This window comes from Neomonachus schauinslandi, chromosome 4 (assembly GCF_002201575.2).
Source record: "Neomonachus schauinslandi chromosome 4, ASM220157v2, whole genome shotgun sequence".
NCBI classification, from domain to species: Eukaryota; Metazoa; Chordata; class Mammalia; order Carnivora; family Phocidae; genus Neomonachus; species Neomonachus schauinslandi.
The window spans coordinates 82999906-83013145 of NC_058406.1; the positions used below are offsets into that span (position 1 = coordinate 82999906).

The 13240-nt window shown below is 38.0% G+C and overlaps 1 protein-coding gene and 1 pseudogene across 3 annotated transcripts in view; one reads left to right on the plus strand and one right to left on the minus strand.

The window, feature by feature from the left end:
- Positions 1-4108: 4108 nt before the first annotated feature.
- LOC110580627 lies at positions 4109-4500 on the minus strand (annotated as a pseudogene).
- Positions 4501-12175: 7675 nt separating this feature from the next.
- The window catches only part of MFSD14A (major facilitator superfamily domain containing 14A), a 42933-nt gene continuing 41868 nt past the window's right edge, over positions 12176-13240 (plus strand). For all 3 annotated transcript variants that reach the window (XM_021689961.2, XM_021689962.2, XM_021689963.1), the window contains exon 1: positions 12176-12389. In XM_021689961.2, coding sequence (XP_021545636.1) covers positions 12306-12389 — 84 coding nt within the window. In that variant the 5' untranslated portion in view covers positions 12176-12305. The remainder of the gene's footprint in view (positions 12390-13240) is intronic.

The window sequence follows — 13240 nt, forward strand, 5'->3', positions numbered from 1 at the left end:
AAGCCTGACCTATGATTTTCAGTGACCATCTTTTAGAGTATTTGTTTAATAACTTTACCACATTCTGAGCGTGGTGTTTTTAGATTGTAACAGCATTCAGACATCTTATTATTTACTGCTGAGTGAAATCTAAGTCCTGCAAATGCAAAGAATTCAAGAGTACATATAAAGATTTATGTTCAGCTCACATGGAAGTACTAGTTAGGTACTCGTATATATTAAATCAGTGTACATTTACAACTAATTGTTAATTCGGGCTGAGTGTCCCCTCAAAAAATGATGAAAGCAAATATTGGATATCAGACATGTTAGTTACCATAATATATTTTCCGGTGTCCAAAATAACACAATTTTAAGATTCTCAATAAAGTTTATAAAAATATAATCAAGAGTTGTGAGAAAGGACGAAGTAGTCTAAAGCATATTTTCAAACCAAACTTTTATTAGACAAGCTTACTTTATATTTTGCTTTTCTAGTAGGCTTAAAGATGTTATTAGAGATTGGGTTGTGTAGCTTATAATTTTTAATTCTTAGAGAAAGAATCGTATTTGAGAAGGGGGGCCTGTATCCTAGATCATGTCATTTATACAGATAATGCCATTTTCATATGTCGGTGTGGTGTGTGTTTTGATGACCTCCAAAAGCCTTATTGTATCAATCTTATATAATGACTCCTTGATTATTTAAATTCTTACTTTTTAAAGTTTACTTGCTATCTCTCAACTACTTTGTTCACTATAAAAATGTGCTAATTCATGGGAGAAAAGTGCCAGTTGATAGTTATATTAAAAAATAAGAATATGGTATTTGGGAAGAAAAGTTTGAAATTCAATATGTAGATGATTCAACACAGTAATATCACCAGTTCTTTAGTAAGTGTTTTTAGGGAAGTTGTAGGCTACTTTTATGGTGGAAACTGTAGTTTAGAGATGCAAAACTTAAATGTTTACATCAATTTATATTGAATGTCACAATTTCATAGAAGGAAAGGTAGTTTGATATTAAAACTAGATTCTAAGGAGACAGAAAAGAAACTAATTGACTTTGTGTCCAGTAGACTTAGTGTAATATTGATTATTCTTAAGAATTGATACACTTTTCCTACATATCAAATTACTGGACTTTTAAAATGTCATTGTATAGTCATTCAACTGAATTTTGTTTTTAAAAATAGGGTTTAGCATCACTTATTTTATTTACACTTTCATTGTTATAATATTTAATTACATGTGGATGTATGCTTTACATAAGAAAAGGTTTATAAATTATTTATGCTATATTGAAAGTCATCTTAAGAATCTCCCAGATATGTAGCATATTTAAAGTAATTACAGGACCAAAGAAAAAGCACCTTTATCAAAATCTGGTCCTATGTGCCTTGCTTTACCAAATACCTGACTTTTCTGGAGGATATTACTGTAATTCACTACTTTGGACACATGGGGAAATTGACGTTTTATGAATAACTATAATTCAATTTTTTGGATGTTTCAACATTTGCTCTTTAAATCCATTATCTAACAGAATATTAAAATAGGTATATTATATAAACATTAGTCAACAGTACTTATTTAAATAAATTATGCACCATTGCTCCATCATTGAGCTTTTGAAATTTAACAAATGTATATAGCTGTCATTTGGTTGTTTTATTTCTTATTATGAGATATAATTTACTGTGATTTTTAAAATATTTTTTTAATGATTTGGATTCTGAGTTTGTTTATATGTCTATGTATTTCATCTGTTTAGAAAGATTCCTTTGAGTTTGGGAATGTGATTTGTATATTTAAATTTTTTATGGACATAATTTAGAGGAATGTATAAATTCATCTTTTGTTAAATGGCTTTTTAATGGATCAATTTCTCGTTGTCATTTTTTGGTCTCCAGTTATCTATTCAGTAGATTAATGAAAAAGATTTCCATAATTAACCATATAAATTTCTTCCTATATTTCCTTGTTTCCCTTTTCACCTGTGTTTGACTTAACTGATTTAGACTCCTTACCATATATCAGAAATGACTCCTATCCTTTCCATTTCTCTCTAGTTACCTTTATCATGTGTGATCTTCCTTCCTTTTTTCTAGCCTATGCTCTAGCATGGAAGACTGGGTTTTACTTAAACTAGTTAGAACCTCTCTATCTGTGTGGTAATAGCCTAATTTTTTTGTTCTTGTTTTAAATAAATTATCTCTTTGCTAGCCTCAAGGTTAAGTAATTACAGTAATTGATATATATTTTCTTCATAAATCGTTGAATATAATTGCTTCTATTGTGACTATCAATTCAGTGCATAGAGATCAAATGATAAGCAATATAAAGGATTTCATTTCCACCTCTGTTAGTGAAATAATGTTGTACAAAGTGCTTTGTTTTTAAAGATTTTTTTTTTTTTTGAGAGAGAGAGAATGAGAGACAGAGAGCACGAGAGGGAAGAGGGCAGAGGGCAGAGGGCAGAGGGCAGAGGGAGAAGCAGACCCCCTGCCGAGCAGGGAGCCCGATGCGGGACTCGATCCCGGGACTCCAGGATCATGACCTGAGCCGAAGGCAGTCGCTTAACCAGCTGAGCCACCCAGGCGCCCCCAAAGTGCTTTGTTTTAAAAGATCACTAAAGAGTATCAGCATTTAATTTATTTAAGAATATCAGCATTTTAAAAATGGATACTTAGGTTTCTTCTTGGAAAAGAATTAACTGAAAATCTTTACATCTTTTCAGAATTGGAATACTTCTTTTGTTGGAAGTATATCACAATCCTTGAATCTCAGTGCTATGCAAATATACCTCATAATTCAAATCTTAGAATTACTGCCATTCAACAGAGTCAGATAGTGACCAGCATTAGTAAATGGTCTTTCTTATGGTTCTTAAAAGTTTTGAATTCCTTCAAAGCAGGATTGATTATTACATACATGTTCCAGAAAAGAAAATAGCAAAGAGGCAATAACTTGCCTTCAAACGCCAAAGATATGAAATTCTACTATAGTAGAGAGTATCTTGGTGACTGCAAGTTCATGGGTTTCCCAAATTTACCTTCAGGTTCAATAATTCACTAGAAAGACAGAACTTACTGAAAGCTATTACACTCACAATCACATTTATTACCAATAAAGAATGCAAATTTGAACCAGCTGAAAGAGAGGCATCTAGGGTAGAATCTAGGAGGGGTTCATATTCCCGTTGTCCTTTCCAGTTGTTTACTCCCTGTGGGGTCCTGGACAGTGTTATTTATTCCTGGCCACAGTATACACACAATATTGCCAATCAGGAAAGCTCACTCAAGCTTTGGTGTCCAACTTTTTATTGAAGCTTTATTACTTGGCAGGGTTGATTCTTTGCCCACAGGGTTGAACTCTCCAGCCCTGCCCCTCCCTGGAAAACTGGCTGACATCAAGTTACAGGGGTTCATCCTGAGTCAGCTTGTTAGCATAAATTATCAGGTATGAGGTCCTAAAGATGTAGGCCAGAACTTTCTTTGGGTAAAGCCAAATTCCTTATTACATAGTGACCATTTGTGTCTATACACATTCTTCTGAATTGATTAGGATGACACAAGCAATGACTTTTACACTTTATGATTTTAATTTCAGAAGTGTTGTCAAATGATTCTGAACATACGACTTGAGGGTAGAAAAATGTTTATAATCAGATGCAGTGCTAAGTAGCACATAGTATTCATTTAGTTTTCAGTTCTGATGTTAAATGACTTTATAAATGCTGAACTATTTTTTAAGAACAATAAATTATACTGTATGTTCATATACAATTTGAGCTTATTTATTTCTTACTTATTTTATATTTTGCCATTTGAAAATTACAACACGAATGTCTCTCTGGAGGGACTTCTTGCTTTAACTGATACTTATTTTTTTAAAAGTCTGTTACATGGTAATACAGTATTTTATTTATTCTGTCCATTAATAACTAATATTTGAGAACATTTATATGTTAATGGAATTTAAAAGAAATTCAACTTGCTTTTTCTGACATTTCAATACTGGGTATAAATAAGAGAGTCAAAATAGTTAATGGTCAAAATTATTAACGTCAAAAACATAGTAAATGCTTGGTTTTAGTCTATATAGAATTCAGTTTTCAGCATAAAATTCAGTTTTCTGTGGCTGTAAGAAAGAACATTTGGTTTACTTCACTAATAGGAGTATCTCTTAATGCTGGTATGGCCTTTTCTTAGTATGTCTTCTGCTCTTGATCTTTAGCATAGTTATCTATGATTGTATGGATGGAGTTGAATGAAGAGGTACTCATCATGTTTATTCCAAATAAGGGTACATAACCAGTTACTATAGTAATGACAAGGTAGGTGGGCAATGCAACCGCCCAATATTTTTGAGACCAATAGGTTAAGCCTAAGGAATTTAGTGAAGATTCAGGAATAAAAGCCCACAAGATATATACTATGAAGCCAAAATGAGAGCTTAAGTAAAGAACAAGCCATAAATCAGTCTTTCTGGCAGTGGTGATGATGAATTTTCCACCATTTTCCCTGTGCCTTTAGACAATCTTGGGTCCTTCAGGCACACTCAGGCCCCTCCTGGCAGTTCAGCCACTTCAGCACCAAGTCAATTTTAAGCTAATTTTAAATTACCATTAATCATCACTATTATAAGAAAAAGTTAACAGAATAAAACTGATTGATACCGGTTGTTCCTTTAGCTGACAGTAGGGCTTCACTGTTAATTGGTAGGTCCACATTTCCAGTAATCCTTTGCTAGGGTTAAGCATCAGCCCTCCATTGGATCTAACCAATTTTTCATTTATGAGTTCATTTACATTTATTCGTTCAGGATTTCTAATATATAAAAATAACTTCTTTAAAACAAATAACATATTCCTTTGGAAATAGTTTATCAGAGAAATAACTTTCATCCTTTTTTAAGTAGACCTCACTGAAGATTTGAAATAACAATGGACATTGTTATAGTGTTTGGGAGAAATCATCTGAAAATACACTCTTGTTAAAATGTGCTTGAAATGTAAAGTATTTAAGGGGTTTAAATTTGCTAAATTAGACTTCTGTATTTTTAACAAAATCTGTCAATGTGCTTGTTTTTATGTGTTTGTTCTCTTAAAAGACACTGCATGTACAAAAACATGATTTCTAATAATTGAGGGTTTACATTTTCTCCTTTAGGCTAAAGTTTTATTATGTACTATTCTGCATGGGTAGTAAATACAGCAATTAAAAATTGTGATACTAAGGGCTTTTTCTAATACATGCAAGCTCCTTCAATAGGTTTTCTAAATATTATAGCTAAAGTAGAGTTATATTTGTTGGGTGATAGAGAGTTACAGAAAATCATGACAGGAGATGAGTCCATGTTTCAATTTATGACTTTGAAAATATTGCTATGATGAATTTCTGAAGTTCACTTTGATATTATGTGCATAATGCTCCAAAATTCCATTACTTAATGTTATTTGTCTCCATTTACTTTATAGGGCAGGTTTGTTTTTGTTTTGAATATTTTATTTTTATAATATTGTCACTTTAATGGCTTCAATCATGCTATGACAGGTTTTGCCAGATTAGGTTTGAAAAATTCATGGGTTATCTCCATGCATTCACAAAGTAATCATTGCTAACGACTCTTTTTTCAGTTCAAATTTCTTCAGCTTTTCATTTTGAAAAAATTTAAACGTACATAAAAGTTGAAAGAATGGTGTACTCATTTACTCTTCACCTAAATACAACATCACATTTTGCCATACTAGCTTCATCAGGACACTTGATTCCTAAATACTTCAGCATGCATATCCTAAAAATAAGGACATTTTCCTATTTAACTCAATACCATTATCATACTTAAGGAAATTTAAATTATCTTGATTGTTATAATCTAAGTTCATATTCAGATATTTCCAATTGTCTTAAAAATGACTTTACAATTTTTTTGTTTTTGAACCAGGATGCAGTTGAGGTTCATACTTTGTATTTGATTGTCTTACTAGTTTAGAAGATCCTTCCCTGCATCCCCTTGGTTTTTTTCCCCCCATGATGTGACTTTTTAAAGACTCTAAATCACTTTGCTCCTATCCTTGATCTGTCTGTATCCTTTGACTTGTTCCCTTTATTCTTTGTATTTCCATTGAACTGGAAGTGGAGTCTGTAGGTTTGATTAGCTTCAGCTTAAATGTTTTTGTAAAGAATATTTCATAGGTGATCCTGTAGATTTTTTTTTTTTAAGATTTTTTATTTATTTTTTGACAGAGAGGGACACAGCGAGAGAGGGAACACAAGCAGGGTGAGTGGCAGAGGGAGAAGCAGGCTTCCTGCCCAGCAAGGAGCCCGACGTGGGACTCGATCCCAGGACCCTGGGATCATGACCCGAGCCGAAGGCAGACGCTTAACGACTGAGCCACCCAGGCGCCCCAATCCTGTAGATTTTATATTTTACCACACTGAAGACACATAATTTTAGGTTATCTTACTATTGAAGACGATAATCATTTGGTCAAGGTGTTGACTATGAGATCTTCCCATTGTAAAAGTCATTTTTTTTTTCTGCTTAGTAATTAGTAATCTCTAAGGCAATGTTTTGGTACCATGGGAATATTCTTTTCCTAAGAACCTTCAATAACTTTAGCATCAATTGATGATTCTTAGCTGAATCATTTATTACACTACACTGAGGTGCAAAATGGTGATTTAAAATTTTTAAATTTTCAGGGGTGCCTGGGTGGCTCAGTCGTTAAGCATCTGCCTTTGGCTCAGGTCATGATCCCAGGGTCCTGGGATTGAGCCCCGTATTGGGCTCTCTGCTCAGCAGGAAGCCTGCTTCTCCCTCTCCCACTCCCTCTGCTTGTGTTCCCTCTCTCACTGTGTCTCTCTGTCAAATAAATAAAGTCTTTAAAAATAAATAAAATAAAAGACATTTCCCTTTTCCCAATGCCCCCCCAAAATAAATAAATAAATAAATAAATAAGACCATTTCCCTTTTCCCAATGCCCCCTCTTTTTTCAAATATCACTAGGTCTTCAAATTATTCAATGTTATCAACGTCAATTACAGTCACCGTTCTTTTTGATGTTGTGAGCCAACAGCCAGTGGAAATCACTGCAGGCCAACTCCTGTGTCTTTTAGACATGGCCACATTAGTCTGTGAGTTTTCCCTTGCTTCAGTCACAAGATGTCCCAGGCCTACCTGTACTTGTCCTGTCCCAAACCTGGAATATCAACTATTTCTCCAAGGAGCCCTATTCTTTTTAGCGGGAATGGAATCTGGACTCTATTTGCTTTTAGACCATTTCAGTGGACAGAGCTAAGAAGTAAATTTTTTAAAAGTTCATGAATTTAAACTGATACTTAACATTTAGCATTACAAGGTGTTTTTTTTTTTAATTTTATATTTGCCTCTCTTTTACAGTGAAAATACTTGTTCTGAGTAGCAATATACTTGTTTATATGTTTTATTATGTAGTATATTTTTCAGTAGACAATACCAATATTACTAATGGTAAGCATACTTAGTAAAATTTAAGTTTTCTTTGCTGTTCTTTTTGTCCTTAGAGTAATAGCCCACTAAGGGTGTATAATCAGAGTAGTGTTCAAAAGTTAATGGAAATCACTCTTTTCTCTACATGGCTATGTTAGTAATGTTACATAACTAGGTTTGTTTTTGTATTCAATTTTAGAATTTACATAAAGATTTTTATTGTTTTTGAATATGTAAAGGATTTACATGGTTCAAAGTTAAAGGTATATAAAAAGTATACTCAGAGAAGTCTTAGCTGTCATGGCTATCCTTCCACCCCATTCTTAACCACCCCCAAAGGTAGTATTTTCAATAGCTTCTAGTTTGTATTTCCTGTGTTTCTTTTTGAAAAATAAACAATCATGTATATTGCTATATTTATTGTTTCTTTTCCCTTTGGAGTGTGTTCTCCGCTTTTAAATATTCTTATGTTTAGAAAGCTTTGTATGTTCTAGTAGTTACATATATACTGTTAACATTTTATGTAATGCCCTTAGAGCCCCCGTTTTTGCTTGTCTAGGCTTCTATTTAGCTTGTCATATTTAAATGTTGATTCCCATCTAATTGCCTTGTGACAACCAATGAACTTATTCTACTCCTTCCTCTAGTCTTAATATTTTTTAGTTCCCTTACTTCTGTTTGATTAGAGCATATATAACATTTACACACTATTTTCTCACTGTAGTGCCTGATTTTGTTATAAATTAAATATACTTTAAATATACTTAATACCCTCCACTAGTACTTTAGCTGAATCCTTCCCAATCAACTAATGGCTGGATAGAGCTCTTCCAGTAAAGTATACAAGGAAAGCTTCTAAGCACACTGTTCCTCAAGTTCTGGCAATATTGAAAATTCCTTCTAGAATCTAGACACTTTTTTTTAAAGTTTTTTTTGTTTTTTTTGACAGAAAGGGAGAAAGGGAACACAAGTTGGGGGTTGGGGCAGAGTAAGAGTGAAGCAGGGAGCCTGATCCTAGGACCCCGAGATAATGACCTGAGTCGAAGGCAGATGCTTAATGGACTGAGCCACACAGGCGCCCCTAGAATCTAGATACTTTAAGTACAGCTTGACTAGATATAAAATCCTTGACTCAAACTTTCTTGAATTTTTTGGAGAATGTTGCTCCACTGTTGTGTTGCTTGGTCTTATTGTCATTCTGGCACCACCTGATACTTTTCTCCTTGGGAAATGTTAATTTTGTTTATTGTTGGCTTTTGTCTGGAAGCCCAGATAATTTTTCCACGTCATCTTCTCTCTGACCCTTTTTCTTTCTTTTCTTGTTCTCATAACTGATTTATGCTTCTCCTCCATGTTTCTTACCTTCATTATATCTTTCTTAGGAACCCTGTAATATAGTATACATTTTTTAGATGATTTTATTTTTTCAGTATATTGCCTGAGTTTGATCAACTCTCACATCTTCCTACTGGGTTTTAAACCTTATATATGTTGCATCCTTTCACATCTGTGGTTGTATATTTAATGATATTTAATTCATATTGGAGTGTTGTATGTAGTTCCTCTGCTTCCTATTTTCTAGAGGGTAGTACTTTCTTTTAATTGAAAGGCTTTCTGTTTTAATAGTAGCCTTGTATGGGTTTTTGGTAGCTTTTTCTGTTCCTGATAAGATGTTCTGGGTTTTTCTGGATCAGCAAGAAAAGGTGGTTCTATGGAAGGGAGGGGTGAAGGGATATGGGTGACTCAGTTTTATAGTTAAAGAAAGCCCTCTTCTGTTAATATAGTGAAGTGCAGTTTAATAAATTTTGAGGCTTGGATTCTGTGATACAATCTTAGTTTCTTTAGGAATATTTAGCTTCAGCCACTTGCTCTTCTCTCTAAGTGATCCCTGTACTTTCCAAGGTGCCTCATGAAGTGTTCTTACGAACTTTCCACCTTGGTTCTTACTTGTTTTCAAGTCTGATTTTTGGCCTTCTCATTATTTCGGGGGACTCCCAATATCTTTCAAAATCATTACCTTTTGCTTATGCTGGCCAATGCTAGTTTCTGTTGACTGTAACCAAAGAATCCTAACTGACATACTAACCACTTAATGTAAAGTTTGTGAATCTTCACAACCCCAAAACATATACAAAGCCACAAATACATACACAACAGGTCTGTTAGAACAGGACTGATCTCTCTTGTTTACTATTGCAGCTCTTCTAGCACAAAGCCTGGGACATTCTGGACATTCAATGTGTTAAATTTCTCTTTATTACATTATTTCCAACAGCACTTGCCACAGTCTGCAATTATCTTCCTTTTGTGTTTGCTTCATAACTTTGTCCCGCAGTATAATTAAGCTTCATGTACATAAATATGATTTCATGTATGAATGTATCCTCAGTGTCTAGTAAACCATTGACAAACACTTATAGGTACACAAAAATATTTTTTGAATGAATAATAATCAGTTCTTTAGGATGGTAAAATTAGTATAGCTCGATGAAGTATCATTCTGAGGGGCTATGAAAAGTCAGAGTAACCACACAATAAATGATCTTTTTTTAAAGATTTTATTTATTTTTGACAGAGAGAGAGACAGCAAGAGAGGGATCACAAGCAGGGGGAGTGGGAGAGGGAGAAGCAGGCTTCCTGCTGAGCAGAGAGCCTGATGCGGGGCTCGATCCCAGGACCCTGGGATCATGACCTGAGCCGAAGGCAGACGCTTAACGGACCGAGCCACCCAGGCGCCCCCACAATAAATGATTTTAACCAGCCCTCTACGTCCATCCAAAACAAGCTCCTGGGAATTTAGTTATGAAATCTTGTCATGACTTTCTTAAGGAGCTTCAGGTTGGGGCTCAATTAAATGTTTCAGCAATAGAATATTTTTAAACAGATGATGAGGGGTGTCTGGCTGGCTCAGTCCGTAGAGCATGCCACACCTGATCTTGAGTTCAAGCCCCACCTTGGATGTGGAGCCTATTTAAAAAAATAATAATAATAAAATGATGAGTTTACTTGTTGATGGGAAAATGTAACTTGAACTATCCATCAAGGTAAATTGCTTTTGTTTTGCATTTCTAGTCAAATGTACTTCTATATAGAAATAGAAGGAACCGAAAATTCAAACTTATTTTTTAATATTTTATTTTGAAATAATCTCAAACTTGCATAAAAGTTGCAACAATAGGGGCGCCTGGGTGGCTCAGCTGGTTAGGTGCCCCGACTCTTGATTTCAGTTCAGGTCTTGTTCTTAGGGTCTTGAGTTTGAGCCCAGTGTGGAGCCTACTTTAAAAAAAAAGTTGCAACAATAGTACAAAGAACACATTCCCTTTACCCTTTGTATTAGCTATCTACAGCTATATTATAAATTACCCCAAAACTTAGTGGCTTAAAATAAGTACTTTTTATCTTACAGCTTCTGAGAGTCGAGGAACTCAGAGTGGCTAATCTAGGTGGTCCTAGCTCAGGATTTCCTGAAATTGGAGTCAGGATGTTGGCAGGGGTTGCAGTCAGCTAAAGGTTTAACCAGTACTGGAGGATCTGCTTCCAAGACTACTCATATAGCTGTTGGTAGGAGGCTTCAGTTCCTGGACACCTAGACCTGGCTATAGGCTGCTTGAGTGTCATAAATGGCAGCTGGCTTCCCCAGACTTGAGCCCAGAATGAATGAAAAAGAGAGACCTAGCAGAAAGATGCCATGCCTTTTATGACCTACCCGCTGAAGTCAGTGCTGTCAGTTCTGCTATATCCTATTAGACAGAAAAGAGTCCCTTAGCCCAGTCCCACACTGAAGGGGAGAATTAGACCCCATCTCTTCCAAAGTATATCATTGAATTTGTAAACATATCTTAAAATCACCATACTCAAAAACACTATTTTTAACAACTTGCCTTTTTGTCACTCTCACCCCCTCCTCACATATACAAACATGTTATCTCCTAACTATTTGAGAGCAGGTAGCATGCATCACATCCCTTCACTCCTTAAGACTTCAGTGTATTAAGAAAAGGGATAGTCTCTTATCTAACAGTACAGTTACCACAATCAGATTTAACATTGTGATACTTTGTAGCCGTATTTCACTTGTGTCAACTGTCATTTCTAGAATTTTACCCCCATTAAGTTGATTTTTAAGCAATACAGTAAAACAAGTAGTTGGTTACAAAGTGTAATATAGGCTATGTACATTTTTATTGGCAGGAAATAAAAGGTCCCGGGACTAGGGAGCTGCTGGAAACCATGCTCCAGTTGAGCCGGGGAGCCGGAGGTGGGTAGGAAGAGTAGGGACTGAGCACGAAGAGAAAACACTGTTTCTGAAAAATCAGTTTATCCTTACCCACTATTTCTGGAAAACGATTTCAACTGTTCCCTTCGATTCCCGTCTTGATTAGAACACCGTTGGAGATAGCGCTAATAGTTGAGGAGGCCTGGTCAGATTTCCGGGGCAACCATTTATCAGCCGTATTTCCACGAGCAGGTAACTTTTAGAAACATACATTTCTTCATTACTGAAGAAAGGACTATAAGGGGCCCTACCGCCCAGGGCCGTTGTGAGGACTAAGCGAGCACGGGGTTACACCAGCCGCGAGCGTAGCGGCTTCCCCCTGGGCTTCCCTCGCGGCCGGACGAACGCAGAGCAACCGAGAGGGCGGGGCGGTGTCACGTGGGCGGGGCGGGGCGGGGCGGGTTCCTCCGCGGATCGCACGATGTGACGCGCCGCCGGAGGCAGGCCGGGCCCTCAAGATGGCGGCGGGCGCCCCGAGCGGCTTGGCCCGGCAGTAGTGGCGGGACGGCACTCGCCGCTGGGGCCGGCCGCCCCGGGAGTGGCTGCAGCAGCGCCAGGAATCGAGGATGGTAAAATGACCCAGGGGAAGAAGAAGAAACGGGCCGCGAACCGCAGTATCATGCTGGCCAAGAAGATCATCATTAAGGACGGAGGCACGGTGAGCTGGGGGACCGCGCCGGGGAGCGTCCCTCGGGGCCCCCCCCTCCGATCTCTGCCCCCAACGCCGCCGCCACCGGCTGCCCTGAGTGCCCCCGCCCTCCCCCCACCCCGGCCGTGGTGCCGGTGTCTCAGCCTCCTGAGCCCTCTTGTTTCTGCTCCAGGGCTTTCCTCCCTCGTCCCGGCCCGCGGCCTCCGGGGCCCGTCCTCTTGGGGAAGCCGCTTGCCTCTCCCGCACCTGCCGCTCTCTCCTCCGGCGGCCCCTGGAGGCCCTGCGGCCTCGATCCCCACGTGCGCCTCCGCGGAGGGCTGGAAATGACGCCCGGCTCTCCGCCGGCCGGCCCCTCGCGTCGCCCGGGCGGTGCTGGTCCCACCGCGCCCCTCGCCTCGCAGCCTCGCCTTCGCCGCCGGGCCCCGCGCCGCCGCCGCGGCCCTTTCGAAGGTGCTGGGAGCAATCCCGGGCCTCCCATATGCCGCTGACCGGGTGGCATCTGGCGCGGCGACCCCGCCGGGGCCCCTTAGTGCCTTCGCTTTCTTCCACCCCGTTCTGGGTCAGTGCTCTTTGCTCTTTCCAGTGCGGTAAACACTGTCAGAAGGTGGGCTTTCCTCTTCACTTCCCGAAGTCAGAAGCGGTGACGGAGGACACCAGGGGCCTAGACTTAAATCTGCTGGTTTCCAAAGAACAGTAACCACCCTGTTGTTTTAAACTCACCTTGTTTATTTTAAAATAAAAGATGCTAAATAGAATTATCATGGCCTGAGGATTAGAAGACACTTTGAAAGGAAGACAGAGGGCAAGAAAAAATTGTGCTTTTTAGAAACAGTTGTCATCACAGTAAACTTTATGCAGTG